At 62.3% G+C, this 13,765-nt stretch overlaps 1 protein-coding gene and 1 non-coding gene across 2 annotated transcripts; one reads left to right on the forward strand and one right to left on the reverse strand.

The window, feature by feature from the left end:
• Positions 1–893: 893 nt before the first annotated feature.
• On the reverse strand, positions 894–966 carry TRNAR-UCG. The gene has a single exon. It is a non-coding gene; the product is annotated as a tRNA-Arg (tRNA).
• A 138-nt stretch (positions 967–1,104) lies between these two features.
• Positions 1,105–13,704, forward strand: POLG (DNA polymerase gamma, catalytic subunit). The gene is made up of 23 exons (XM_026060616.1): positions 1,105–1,143; positions 1,702–2,377; positions 2,495–2,678; positions 3,091–3,258; positions 3,335–3,481; positions 3,972–4,051; positions 4,451–4,633; positions 4,829–4,989; positions 5,114–5,237; positions 5,784–6,008; positions 6,169–6,289; positions 6,534–6,605; positions 6,750–6,863; positions 7,137–7,297; positions 7,836–7,889; positions 7,985–8,102; positions 8,632–8,767; positions 8,870–9,116; positions 9,236–9,358; positions 9,735–9,906; positions 10,388–10,596; positions 12,047–12,207; positions 13,618–13,704. Exons 2-23 carry the CDS (start codon positions 1,785–1,787, stop codon positions 13,677–13,679), a joined length of 3,615 nt encoding a protein of 1,204 aa, XP_025916401.1. The 5' UTR covers positions 1,105–1,143; positions 1,702–1,784; the 3' UTR covers positions 13,680–13,704.
• Positions 13,705–13,765: the final 61 nt, after the last annotated feature.

The following is a 13,765-nucleotide window of genomic DNA, read 5'->3' on the forward strand; positions in this document are numbered from 1 at the left end:
GGACTGGCATCCTCCAGCCCCTTCCCAGCATCCGATGAGCCTCTTCCCCGGCATCCTCCAACCCCTTCCCCGGCATCAGATGAGCACCTTCCCTGGCATCCTATGAGCTTCCTCGCCTGCATCCTGCAGCCCCTTCCCCAGGATCCTATGAACACTTTCCCTGGCATCCCGCAGCCCCTTCCCCAGCATCCTGTGGCCCTTGCCCTGGCATCTGCAGGCTCCTTTCTTGGCCTGCTCCAACCACCTTCCCTTGCATCCCACAGCCCTTTCCCTGGCATCCTGCAGCCCCTTCCCTGGCATCCCAGAGTGTCTTCCTGGCCCATGAGGCCTTCCCTGCCTGTGGGGCACTTGCACCCCGGCACCTCCATGCCCCGACCCGCTGTCCCCACCGCCCTGGGCAGCGCCGCAGAGCCCTGACACTGGCATGATGCCAGGACCGAGGCAGCAGCAGGCTCTGCCCTGACGGCCCCCGGGGAGGCCCCGTGGCCCCCCTCCTGCCACCCCCCACCCCGCCGCCCCAGGGCTCGAAGGTGCGAGGTTTTGGGGTGCCGGGAAGGGAGTCCAGCACGTGCAGCAGCGACTGCAGATGGSGGCTCGTCCGAGGCTGGTGTCCCTGGCTGGGGGCATCCGGGCGCACCCGTCRCGCCCTTGGGGTGAGCGCCCTTCCRCCCTCGGGAGGTTGACAGCCGCGGGTTTTCCTTCTGTTTAAAGGAACCATCAAAACACGAAGTGCGCTGCTGCTGCTGCTGCTGCTAATACTAACAGCGAGTTGTCCCGGCCCGTCCGCGCCCCGGGTTCACCGCGCGGTCACGTGCCCCGGGGCCTTTTTTCCTACCCACGCCAAAATGTGAGTTTAAACTAAAAAAAAGATGGAGAAGTACCCCCTCGCTATGCGACCGCGGCAGGACTCGAACCTGCAATCTTCTGATCCGAAGTCAGACGCCTTATCCATTAGGCCACGCGGCCGCCCTCTAACAGCCTCTCCGTTAGCGCACTAGAGAGTGGTCTCAGCAGCGCGGCGCGCGCGGACCGTACCACCGGCGTGGGGGGGGAGGGCCGTCGGCCGGGCCGGAAGTTCCCCCACGCGCCGCCGGGTTGGGTCCGCCCGGCAGCCCAGGCCCGGGCGGCGCGCGGCGGCGCGAGGTGGGCGCGCAGCAGCGGGGAGGGCGGACAGGGACTAGGGGGGACCTGGGGGTCCTGGTCCTGGTCCTGGTCCTGCACCGAGGGGTGGGTGGCTGCGGATGGGGGGGGGCAGCGTGGCTGCACGGGGAGTGCGTGGCTGCGGGGGTGCGGTGCATGGGTGCGGGGGGGGCGTAGAGGGGGTGCATGGGTGCAGGGGGGGTTGCATGGGTGTGTGTGGGTGTATGGCCTGGGGGGGGGGATTGCATGGTTGTAGGGGGATGCCTGACTATGGGGGGAGTTGCATGGCTGTGTGTGGGAGGCTGCATGGGTATAAAGGGGGTGTATGGGTGTAGGGAGGGTGCACGGGTGTAGGGGAGGTTGCAGGGGTGTAGGCAGGGTGCATGGTTGTGGGGGGGGTGCAGCATGGCTGCACGGCTGGAGAGCCTGGCCTGGGGAAGTGTGTCTGGTCTTCAGCTGCTCTCGCCRTGCCGCAGTGGCTGCAGTCGTGAARGCTCTTTTGCAGCCCAGCTGCAGTGAGCAATGCAAAACTTCCACCTTGCTACTGCTCTCGCCCTGCAGACCCCGCTGCCCCCRAGGGGGAGACCCTCCTGCGTCCCCCATGCTAGCGGTGCCTGCGTCGGCCCTCCCGGAGCAGGAGGAAGATGAAGCGCTTGCTCTGGAGGAGATCGGTAACAGGCTGCGCTGCAGCCCACAGCCCCAGGCCGTGCAGATGTGCCTCCAGCTCTTCTGCSAGCCGCCCGCTGCCGGGGAAGCCGGACCAGGACCCTGACAGCGGGCAGAGGCGCATGAACCCGCTCAACATCCAGATGCTCTCGAGGACGCTCCACGAGCAGATCTTCCGGGGAGCCCAGGTGCAGTACTCGGAGGAGGAGATCCGGCGGAGCGTGGAGCACCTGCGGAAGCACGACCTGTGGGGCAAGGAGACCTCCACGCTGCCCGACGTGGACCTGCGCCTGCCCCGCATGTACGGCGACAACATCGACGAGCACTTCCGCCTCCTGGCGCAGAAGCAGAGCCTGCCCTACCTGGAGGCGGCGCACGAGCTGCTGCAGCGCGAGRTGCCCCCCGTGCCCGCCCGCTGGGCTTGGCGGGTCGGCTGGACTCGCTACGGGCCCGAGGGCCAAGCGGCGGCCGTGGACTTCCCCGAGGAGCGGGCGGTGGTGTTTGACGTGGAGGTGTGCCTGGCCGACGGCCAGTGCCCCACGCTGGCGGTGGCGGTCTCGCCGAYGGCCTGGTGAGACGCGGTACCGCGCGCAAGCTGGGGGCCGGTTTGCAGAGGCGCTCGCCTCCGCGCCGGCGGGGGGGCGAGCGGGGAGCCTGGGGGTCCCACGGGTGCCGCGTGCCCCCGCAGGTACTCGTGGTGCAGCMCGCGGCTGCTGGAGGAGCGCTACTCCTGGTCCAGCCGCCTCACCCTGGCCGACCTCATTCCCCTGGAGAGCCYGGCCGGCGCCGGCAGGCAGCAGCCGGAGCGAGTGGTGGTGGGCCACAACGTCGCCTTCGATCGGGCCTTCATTAAGGAGCAGTATCTCCTCCAGGTAACGCGGGCCGCGGCCRGCGGCGCTTCCTTGTGCCGCCTTTGCTCCCGCTCCTTGCTTGCGGCTCCGCGTAAGCCTGCGCCGAATTAAGCGCGTGCTGCTGGTTCGCMCGGGCGGCTGCCGCTCGGTGCCCAGATAATTGCGAGGACCGTTCTGGCAACCGCGATCGTGCACGAATTTCCCAGGGTCGTGCTTGCGGGGAAGCGCCGCCCTGGCACGGTGCCGTCCCCRGCCGAAAGGGGTGCCCAGAGGCAAAGCTTTGCCGTGGGAAAAGCACGCGGTGCGGAGGAGCCGTGCTTTCCCAGCGCAGGAGCCAGGGCAGGGCTGGCCRGCGGGTTGAGGCTGGCGGCTGTGGGACGTGTCTCCCCAGCGCGCCCCAGGCAGGTCCCCTCTCTCCTCCGGCGGCTCCCAGGGCTCCCGCGTGCGGTTCCTGGACACCATGAGCATGCACATGGCCATCTCGGGGCTGACGGGCTTCCAGCGCAGCCTCTGGATGGCCGCGAAGCACGGCAAGAGGAAGGGGCTGCAGCAGGTCAAGCAGCACATGAAGAAAACGCGCGGCAGAAGCGAGGGGCCGGCGGTGAGTAGGGGGGCCGGGCGGCCCGCTGTCCCCGGCGGCGGCCCCCCGCGCCGCTCTGACCGCCGGCGCCTTGCAGATCGCCTCCTGGGACTGGGTGGACATCAGCAGCATCAACAACCTGGCGGACGTGCACGCGCTGTACGTCGGCGGCGAGCCGCTGGAGAAGGAGGCGCGGGAGCTGTTCGTCAAGGGCACCATGGCCGACGTCAGGAAAAACTTCCAGGTGCGGGGGGCGATGCCGAAGGGCCGGAGGAGCCGGCGCGGGGAGAAGGGAGCCGGGCAGGGGCAGCTGCAGGGATGTTCCCCACCTTTGGGGCACAGCTGCCCTTTTTTGGGGAGGGCTTCGGCTACGTCCCCAGCCGTGGGCACGGGGAGAGCCGTGCGTCGTCCTGACCGCTGCGATTTCCCCCGTCGCAGCGGCGCGGGGACCCCGCTGAGCTCCTTTATGTCCGTGCGGGAAGGCCGATGGCTGTGACCAAACGCAGCCGTCGCCCCCCCTCTGCCCCTCGGGGGAGCCTCCCTCCGGTAAGCGGAGAGGTGGTGATGGAGGAGAGACCCCCGTGCGGGTTTTGGGGCTCTGCTGGGTTTTTGGCCGTGCGGGAGCTGGCCGGGAAGCCCGGTGCTCGCCGGGCCGGCGCTGGCCTCCCGCAGCCCCGTGCTGCCCGCTTGCTCCTCGGCGTGCTCTCACCTTGCCGCCTGCTTGTGCCCCCAAGGACCTGATGACRTATTGTGCCCGGGACGTCCAGGCCACCCACGAGGTGTTTCAGGAGCAGCTGCCGCTCTTCATGGAGAGGTGAGAGCCGCCGAGCCCTGGGCAAAGGGCTGCGGTCTTGGTTGGCAGCGGGGAGGAGCGAGGCCCCGTCCCTGGGGTGGGACGTGGGTGCCCCTTAACGAGGCAGGGCTTAACGAGGCAGATCACGATGCAGCTTTTGGGTTACGTGTGGGGTCTGCAGAGCAGCAGTTTGCAGGGCAGGCAGAAGGTGCAGCGGTCCTTGGGGACTAAAGGGAAGAGCAGCGAGTGCCGAGAGCTGCATGAGGCTGTGAAGCTGTAGGTGGAGAAGCAGGGCTGTGAGGCAGCTTCTGCATCTGGCGTAGTCTGGGGCTTCCAGAGCAAATTCCCTCCAGGACGTATCTCCAGGATGTATTAAATTTCCTCCAGGCCATATTTAATTCCTCGCTGCTTTGGCTCCAGGTGCCCCCACCCCGTGACGTTTGCAGGGATGCTGGAGATGGGGGTGTCCTACCTGCCGGTCAACGGGAACTGGCAGAGATACCTGGACGACGCTCAGGGCAGCTACGAGGAGCTGCAGAAGGAGATGAAGAAATCGCTGATGAACCTGGCCAACGACGCCTGCCAGCTGCTGCACGAGGACAGGTCCCCGCTGGSCTGGCGGCCGGGGCCGGGGCCGGGTGGGGGGGCCCAAGGACAGACCTGTCCACGGTGGGAGAAGGCTGCAGCTCCCTGGGAAGGGGTCTGGCGCCGTGGCCAGGCCCCGGGACGTGCCGGCAGGCTGCAGGCGGGTGCCGGGAGTCGGGACAAGGCCGGTGCGTGACAGCAGTGTGTCGGCAGGTACAAGGATGACCCCTGGCTCTGGGATCTCGAGTGGGACACGCAGGAGTTTAAGCAGAAGAAGAATCCCACGAAGAAGAAGGACCGGGAGGCGAACGGCAATGCCGCCGAGGCGGCGGCGGCGGCGGGCGCCTCCGAATCCGCGCAGGAGTGGCAGGAGGGTGAGTGGGGCACGTGGCCCCGGGGCTGGCCGGGCTTGCCGCCCGCCGCGGCTCCCTCGTGGTTTTGCAGCCCCCCGGGAAGCGCAGAGCGCTCGCTGCCCGGCTGCTCTCGTTGCCCCCCCAGACCCCGGCCCCCCCAGCGAGGAAGAGGAGCTGCAAGTCCCCGAGAGCCGGGCCTGCCTGGAGCGTCTGAAGGAGACGGTGACGCTGCAGCCCAAGAGGCCGCAGCACCTGCCGGGCCACCCGGGGTGAGCTGGGGGGGCCGCGCCGTGCCGTGCCGTGCCGTGCCGTGCCGTGCCGCGGGGCTCCCCGCTTCCCAGCCCCGGCAGCCGCCGCTCGGCTCGGCTCGGCTCCTCTCCCTGCCGCTGCCGCTGGCCCGCACTGGGAAGAGCCTGCGGGAAGCCGCAGGGTGCGGGAGGGAGCAGGGAGCTTCGTGCCAAGAGAGGTGCCAAATCCTGCCCCACGGTCCGAGCGCGCCGCGGCCCTTGGTCCCGCGGGACCCCCCTGTCCGAGTGAGCCGGGCTCCCTCCATGCAGGCGGCCCCCGCGTTCCCTTCCCCAGGGAAGGCGGAGAAATCACCACCTTTCAGGCATTTCCCACCGGGAGCGTCTGAACGCAGGGGTGGAGGAAACCTTTCCCCCTCTCCAGGGCAACTTCCCCAGGGGAAGGATGCTCCCAGTTGCCCACGTCCGTCCCCGTCCCCAGGGGAACGTCGGGGGGTGCCGCCCTTGCCGGGGGCTCCCGGGGCTGGCTCTGTGCTCCCTAACCCTTCCCGTCCCCGTCCCGCTCCCCAGCTGGTACCGGAAGCTGTGCCCGCGGCTGGAGGACGCGGACTGGGTGCCGGGTCCCAGCCTCATCAGCCTGCAGATGCGGGTGACGCCGAAGCTGATGCGCCTGGCCTGGGACGGCTTCCCGCTCCATTACTCCGAGAAGCACGGCTGGGGCTACCTGGTGCCGGGCCGGCAGGACAACCTGCCGGGAGACCCCTCGAAGGCCGAGGGCCCGCTCTGCCCGCACAGGTGAGGCACCCGGCCGCTTTTGGGGACGGGGCGGCGGGGGGACGCGGCAGGGCGCCGCTCCGCGGGTGGGAAGACGCGGTGGGAGGTTGGTCTCGGAGCTCCGCGGGGACCCTTGTCCCAGCGCCGGCGGTGACCCGGGGCGCTGCCGTCCCCCCGGCAGGGTGATCGAGCGCCTGTACAGGCAGCACTGCCTGGAGAAGGGCCAGGAGCAGCCGCTGGGGCCCGAGGCCGCCGTGGAGGACGAGCTCCTGGTGATGGACAGCAGCGCCATGTGGCAGAAGGTGACGGGGCAGGGGCTCCTGCTTGCTCGCCCCTCTGAAGAGGGTGATGGGAGGAGGCGCAAGGGCTGGGCTCCCTCCAGCACACGTGCTGGTGCCTCCCAAAACCAGCCCCGGGCGTGGGGCAGCCGGGTCCCCGCTGTCCCTGGGCCCTGTCCTCGTGTCCCTTGCGGCCGTGRGAAAAGCCCCGGGGTTACTTCCGCGGGGCCGCGGCGGTGGCGGCTGCCTGACCCCTCTCTGCTCCCAGGTGGAGGAGCTGAGCCGCCTGGAGGTGGACGTGGAGGAGAAGACGGGCAGAGCAGACCAAAGCCTCGTGCTGGTAAATGGAGTTTCCCGCGGGGACGGGGCCCTGTCTCCCTGCTGCCCCCCTCTCCGGGAGTCCCCGTTGCCGCCGCKCGCCGGCCGGGCCGGGAGGGCACCACCGCGACGGCCCCGTCCCCGTCACCCCGCGTTGTGGTTGCAGGAGGAGGTGGATGATCTGGAGGACCGGAGCAGCCAGCCCTCGTACCACCACGGCAATGGCCCCTACAACGACGTCGACATCCCCGGCTGCTGGTTCTTCAAGCTGCCGCACAAGGCGAGTGGGGCACTCCCGCGTCCCCCTGCCCTGCCCGCCCGCCCCGTCAGACCTGTCCCCAGCTCCCCTCTGCATCGTTGGGTCTGCTCCTGCTCTCATCTCTCCTCTCCTGCATCCTTGTGCCGGACCAGTCTGCGACATCCGGCGCCCTTGTCCCTTGGGGTAGGGTCGGTGGCAAAGAGGCATCTCCAGAGCTGGGGCAGGAGGGCGCCCAGGGCTTTATTTACATTGAATGATGGTTCACTGAGCCATGACGTCTCTTTGCTGTTAAAGGATGGGAACGACAACAACGTCGGAAGCCCGTTTGCAAAGGATTTCTTGCCCCGGATGGAGGACGGCACCCTCCGGGCTGCGATCGGGCGCACCCATGGAACGAGAGCCCTCGAGATTAACAAAATGATCTCGTTTTGGAGGAACGCTCACAAAAGAATCAGGTGAGCAGCCGTGACCCATTTGCCACCTTTGGCTGAATTGCAATGTCTCCGTTCCCGAGCGGGATGGACATTCCCTGGAAAAGCACAGTGCAAAGCACGGCGTGTCGAGGAGAGCCGGGCTGGAGGGAGCAGGACGCCCCTCTCTGAGGCTGCTCCCACCGCTCGYGAGCGTGGCTGAGCACCGGTGGGCTCAGCAGAGGCAAAGCAAGGTCTCTGCGCAGGCGTTGGGGTGGAGAGTCCTGCCAGGTCTGTTTGGTGGGAGGACCTGGGGGGGGCGTTGGAGCCTGCCCGAGACCTGCTAAGGGAGAGCAGAGAAACCCTCCTCTGGGGTCGCAACTGAAGGAGCTTTCTGTTGACCTCTGATGGGCTTCTCGAGGGTAGGTTTCAAAATTAGCAGCAGCTTTGGTAAATGCATATGCTGAGGGTTTGGGGGTCACCTGAGTTCCCTAGATTTCTCTCTTTAGCGGGATGGGTAAAAGGCTGCATTGCTGCCCGGTGAGCTCRTGCGCAGCATCTCACGTGCTGTGTGTCCCCCCAGTTCGCAGATGGTGGTGTGGCTGAAAAAAGGGGATCTGCCTCGCGTGGTAACCAGGTATGGGGAGAAACTGCCCAAGCCGTGACCGCGACCCCTCCGCACCCTCTGGCGAGCTCTCCTGGGCCGGCGCTCACCCTCCGCTTCTGCCGCAGGCACCCGGACTATAACGAGGAGGAGGATTACGGAGCCATCCTGCCGCAGGTGGTGACCGCGGGCACCATCACCCGGCGGGCCGTGGAGCCCACCTGGCTGACAGCCAGCAACGCCCGGGTACGGCCGCGTTCGGGTCCTCGCGGAGGGGTTTTGGGGCACGAGGAGTCTGCGTGTCTGGGGCTCGTGGGTGGCAGCCTGCGCTGGGAACTGGAGCTGGGGGAGGCGTTTGGGCTGGATCCTGTGGCTTGGGGTAGCAGGGCTGGTTGTGGGGCCCTTCCCTTACCGATGCGCTTTGACCTGGGAGCGAGGAAGGAGTCAGCAGAGGCTTCCTAAGCTTCATGTGGAAACACAAACTCCACAAAGGAAGAAGAAGAARAGCTGAAGCATCATTTTCTCTTTCCCCCAGTTCCTCTTCTCGTGCTTTTCTCTGTGGCTGCAACTTCCACGCTGGAAGAGCCCAGAAGGGAGTAATCAAGTGATGCCCCACATGTGCTTTAAAACTGAGTTTTGAGTTCCTGTCCCTGAGAGCAAAATTAGGGGCACAGAGAGAGTCATGCTGGGATGCAGCATCTGCAGGAGAAAAGCTGTTCTTGTGGGAGGAGGGTGCAGGGGGATGCGCTGAGCGTGGCACTCTTGTGTCCCGCAGACCGACCGCGTGGGCAGCGAGCTGAAAGCCATGGTCCAGGTCCCACCAGGCTACTCACTGGTTGGCGCAGATGTGGATTCCCAGGAGCTCTGGATAGCCGCGGTCCTCGGCGAGGCGCACTTTGCTGGCATGCACGGTGAGCAAGGACAGCACGGTGGGGACTAGGCTCGCTGGTTTATGTGGCCACACGCCGAAGCGGGTCCTGCATGGCCTTCAGCTTCTTCTCACCATGCTGCAGGCTGCACAGCTTTCGGCTGGATGACACTGCAGGGGAAAAAGAGCAACGCGACAGACCTGCACAGCAAGACGGCTGCCACGGTGGGCATCAGCCGGGAGCACGCCAAAATCTTCAACTATGGGCGCATCTACGGGGCCGGGCAGCCCTTCGCCGAGCGCCTGCTGATGCAGTTCAACCATCGGCTGACGCAGCAGCAGGCACGCGAGAAGGCGCAGCAGATGTACGCCGTCACCAAGGGCATTCGGAGGTGAGCGCTGCCCGGGGAGCCGGAGGATGAGCGGGGACGGGGACAGCGTTGGTGTCCCACAGAGATCTGGGTCCTGGTCACTTGGATCCTGGTCACTCCTCCAGGCTCTTGCTCCTCAGGTTTCATCTCTCTGAGGACGGGGAGTGGCTGGTGAGGGAGCTGGACCTGTCTGTGGACAGGGCAGAAGATGGTTCGGTGTCGGCCCAGGATGTCCAGCGGGTCCAGAGAGAGGCCATGAAAAGGTGAGATGCTCCAGCGCAGGCAGCACTTGTGGCATAAGGGGTGCGAGGTGGAGAGAGCTGCAGCCCCGTGGATGGTGGACAAAGAAGGGAGACAGGACAGGACTGGGCTGCAGGCGATGGGCTGGATTATCCCGATCCTCCCTCCCTCGCTTGTCCGATTCTCACTTGCAGCCTCCCAGGGCCGAGTCCCAGGTTCATCTTGGTCCGTTCAACTTGGGGGCTCCCCGTCTGTCCCTGTGAGCCATCGGCAGCAGAAGGCTGCGGGGGCTAGTCTGATGGCCTCAGACGGGGAGAGAGCATTTGAGGCTCGCAGAAACCGGGCCCGCAGCCTCGTCCCACCCTTCCAGCAGGGAAACCTACCCTCTGSCCCCGGCAGGTCTCGAAGAAAGAAGAAGTGGGATGTGGTGCACCAGCGAGTGTGGGCTGGAGGGACCGAGTCCGAAATGTTCAACAAGCTGGAGAGCATCGCCTTGTCCGCCTCGCCGCAGACGCCGGTGCTGGGCTGTCACATCAGCAGGGCGCTGGAGCCCGCTGTGGCCAAGGGGGAGGTAAGGTCACAGCCCTGTGCTGCTCTTTGCTTTGCTTGTCTGCTGCTGTCTTCTCTGACACAGCAACCCCAAACTTGACCCTTTTCTGATGCTGGAGACCCAAATAGGAGCTTGGCCTGGGAGATGCATAAGAAACCCAGTTGTGCTGGGTCCTTGCTCCTGGCATAGGGAGTTGCGCCAGCACACACGGAGGTGTCGCAGGAGGGCTTTAGGGTTAACATGAGCCAGGAGGGGCTTGGGGTGGCAGCAGAGCCCTCATTCTATGGTGTTGCTTTTAGCTACCTTTGAGGAGTCTCGCAGCTCTCCAAGGCTCTTCTTGCATGTGGTGGTCCACATTAAAAATTGTTTTCCTTATCTGTGCGCTGTCAAGAAAACTCAACAGCCCTGATTTAACACGCTTCTCCCAGGAGCTCTCCGGCTCCAGGAATGGGCCCTGGACCCTGACGCTCTCCTAGCGTTTGTCTGTGTTTTCTTCCACCAGTTCCTGACCAGCAGAGTGAACTGGGTGGTGCAAAGCTCAGCCGTCGACTACCTGCACCTCATGCTGGTGTCCATGAAATGGCTCTTCGAGGAGTTTGACATAAATGGGCGCTTCTGCATCAGCATTCATGATGAAGTGCGCTACCTGGTCCAGGCGCAAGATCGCTACCGGGCAGCCCTGGCCCTGCAGATCACCAACCTCCTCACACGGTGAGATCTCTGAGCAACCTGGCCACAGCCCAGCGGCGATACCTGATGGGGACAAGCGCCAGGGCCTCGGGGTGGGACAGCGCAAGCCCAGGGGATTAGCATAGCAGCAGATGGGTTAGTTTTGTCCTCAGTGAACCAGGGCCGAGCAATTTATTTCTGCTCAAGGCAGGTTGACAGCTCTAGAGATTGCAGTTCCTTTTACCCATGACTCAGGTAGCTATAAATGGAGCTCGGCTTTGATTTCAAGGGATAATCTGTTGGCAAGAGTGGGATATCGTCAGCTTTTGGCTTCTGCTGAGACAGGCCCAATCGTTCTGCCTCACTGGGATGTGAACACCTCTCCTCCCACTTCATTCAGCTCTGTGGCCATTCAGTGGCCGTGCTGGGGTCTGAATGAGCAGCTGGGAGTCCGAAATTGGCTGGCCTCTCTCCCCCGCCTTGAGAGGACAGCTGAGCAGCAAGGAGCACGGCTCGTTTCTTCTGCTGTAAGCACCAGCCTCGTTGCCCCCTCTGCACCGTGGGCAGTTCCTGCTGCTTTCCTGCCCTGTGCATGCAAGGTTAAGCTCAGCCTGGAAATCTCTTGGCCTCAAAGCCCCAGGGCTCCTTTCGTTCAGGCTCCAACACAGTTAGCTTTGTGAAATCCCCTTCCCAGGGCTTTGGTTATACAGGAGCTGGCCAAAGCAGAGCTATTTTCTCCTGTACGGAGGTAAGGATACAGCAAACAGCCTTTCTGTGCCCGTGCAGCATGCACAGCAGGGGAAGACGCCCTGATGTTTGTGTCTTTGTGCCAGCTACTGCAAGCACAGGGCTTCATGCTGGGAAAATCCAACATCTGCTCTGCGTGGGAGGATTAGCCAGAAGTAAAGGGCTGGTTCTTCCTTTCTTCCTAGGAGGCTGAATGTACTGTTACTCTGTTCTTCCCACATCCACTTTAGCACTACTTGACCCTCCTGCTACCCAGTACTTATAAAGCACTTTGTCTTCCAGCCATTGAGTAACAAGGGTGCAAAGTAATCTTTAATGATGACTGACCAATATTCTGTGAAGCTGTCTTTGTTCCAGGCAAACCTGGGGCTGCTTGAAGCCCTGTGCTTGCAGTAACAGGAAGACTAGCTGAGAGTGAGAGAAGTTATCAAACTTAATATAACTTTTAAGCTGTAGCTGGTTTTCTCCTTTGAAAAGAGGCCAGGGCATTCTTTCCCCAACTGAGAACAAAAGTGCTGCTTGCAGTAAAGGACAGGCCTTGGGAATAATTTTTCATTCTAAGCAACTTCCCTGGGCTTGTTTCTAATGGGATGCTGCCTTTGAGGACTTTCCTGCTTGTTGGGACATAATTTGACACAGTTCTCTCGTTCCTTGCTGGATGTAACATCCTGCCTGCTCCAGAGCAGATGTGACAAAGATGTGCATGCTGTGGAGCGCTGGCTCACCTGGTCTCTTGTTCTTCCAGGTGTATGTTTGCCTATAAACTGGGCATCCAGGATCTGCCACAGTCGGTGGCTTTTTTTAGCGCAGTGGATGTTGACCAGTGCTTAAGAAAAGAGGTGACCATGAACTGCGCAACCCCATCAAATCCAACTGGGATGGAGAAGAGATACGGCATCCCTCAAGGTGAGCAGCACCTGCAATGGCTGGAGCCCCTGAACAAGCCTCTCCCTTCATGGCAGTAGAGTATTTGGTGTAAGCAGCCAGTCCCCAGAGCAGAGGGCTTCTCTGTGTCGGCGAGGCACCTCATGAGGCCCTTGCTTACTGCCCCGCAGGCTGCCTTGCCTCTGCCACACTGCTGTGCAGCCATCACGCTGCACAGGCAAGTCACTGGTGGGGGGAGGGAAGGGAAAAAAAGCACACCTGACTGCAGGGGAGACACTTCTTAGGTTCTGCAAGCTGCCAGTCTAAGAACGCCTCTGTTTGCTCACACCTTCCTTGGGAATCCCGCTCCCAGCACCTGGCCCTGCGTAGTGTTTTTGCAGGCAGAGCTGTCTGCRGGTCTTAGTTTAAGCCACCCTGGCTGATCTAAGGGTTTAGTTGAGTAGAGTTGTTTGTTGCTAGCACATCTCTACCCTTCTTTCTTGGATTAGTCCCCGAGTAGTTTGTGCTGTTTCTTTTAAGTATTTATTTCAGACAGAGTGATGAGACACGCTCATGCAGTTTATCTATCTATCTCCCCTAAAGAAAGATGAACATGCTCACTTCACACATGGCCCAAGGTTGAATTTTCCTCCTCTGAAGTGAGATGAATCAGCAACCTTGTACATCTTGCCCTCCAGCTCCAAGCTTTTCCAGCTTTCAGGGCTTTTTCTCTGTCCCAGCTCCCCCTCTTAGCTCAGCACAGCTGTGTTTAGAGAAGAGCCTGTGCTGCAAGCTTGAGTTTAGTGCTCTTCCCCAGAAATCCAAGAGCCAGCACTAGTCCCTGTCTGCACTTGATATAACCCTGTTCCCTGATGCAAACAATTGTTTAACTCTTAAAGGAGTTTTCAGCTAAATAGCTTGTCCCTGATGTGCAGCAATGTTCTCCCAGATAAGGAACAGAACCTGCCCGCAGATTTGTGCTCCCACTCTTTGAACACATCACACACACTCCAGCCTTTGCAACCTTTATTAGGAGTCTTTCAGGCAAAGTATGCTTTTAGAAAAAGGATTTGGGTTCTGTGGGCAAGAAGGGTGCCTCTATTCTCCCCAGGAACGAGGCAAACTAAGCAAGTGCCTTGCATCAAGGTCAGCGAAAACATAACAGCCCATAGTGCTGGCTCATGAGAGGAAGCTGTCACCTTTCTGCCTCTCAGCAGCTGTACACAGCAGCAAGCTTCAACTCCAAGGTAGAATAATTCATATTCCCAGCTTCCTGTCAGTGGTGGTTCCTGCATTCACACCACCACACCACAGCAGTTTGAATAGATTTAGAAGTCTTTGTGCTAAAAGCTGTGAACTAAAGAAATAATTACTGTCAGTCTCTTGGTCTTACGTTACAGTCCCTAACTATACTGCAGAATGCAAGGAACTTAGTGTCCCATTGTCTTACAGGGGAAGCGCTGGATATATATCAGCTAATGGAAATAACTAAAGGCTCACTGGAGAAGAAATGATGAAGCTAGAGGGCCAGAATGACTTGTCYAGAGAGTGTGCCAGTGCCTGGCTGTGCTTTCAGAAGCAGATCTTTTGGCAGGGTGTT

This window comes from Apteryx rowi, unplaced genomic scaffold (genome assembly GCF_003343035.1).
Source record: "Apteryx rowi isolate R43461 unplaced genomic scaffold, aptRow1 scaffold_17, whole genome shotgun sequence".
Taxonomy (NCBI): Eukaryota; Metazoa; Chordata; class Aves; order Apterygiformes; family Apterygidae; genus Apteryx; species Apteryx rowi.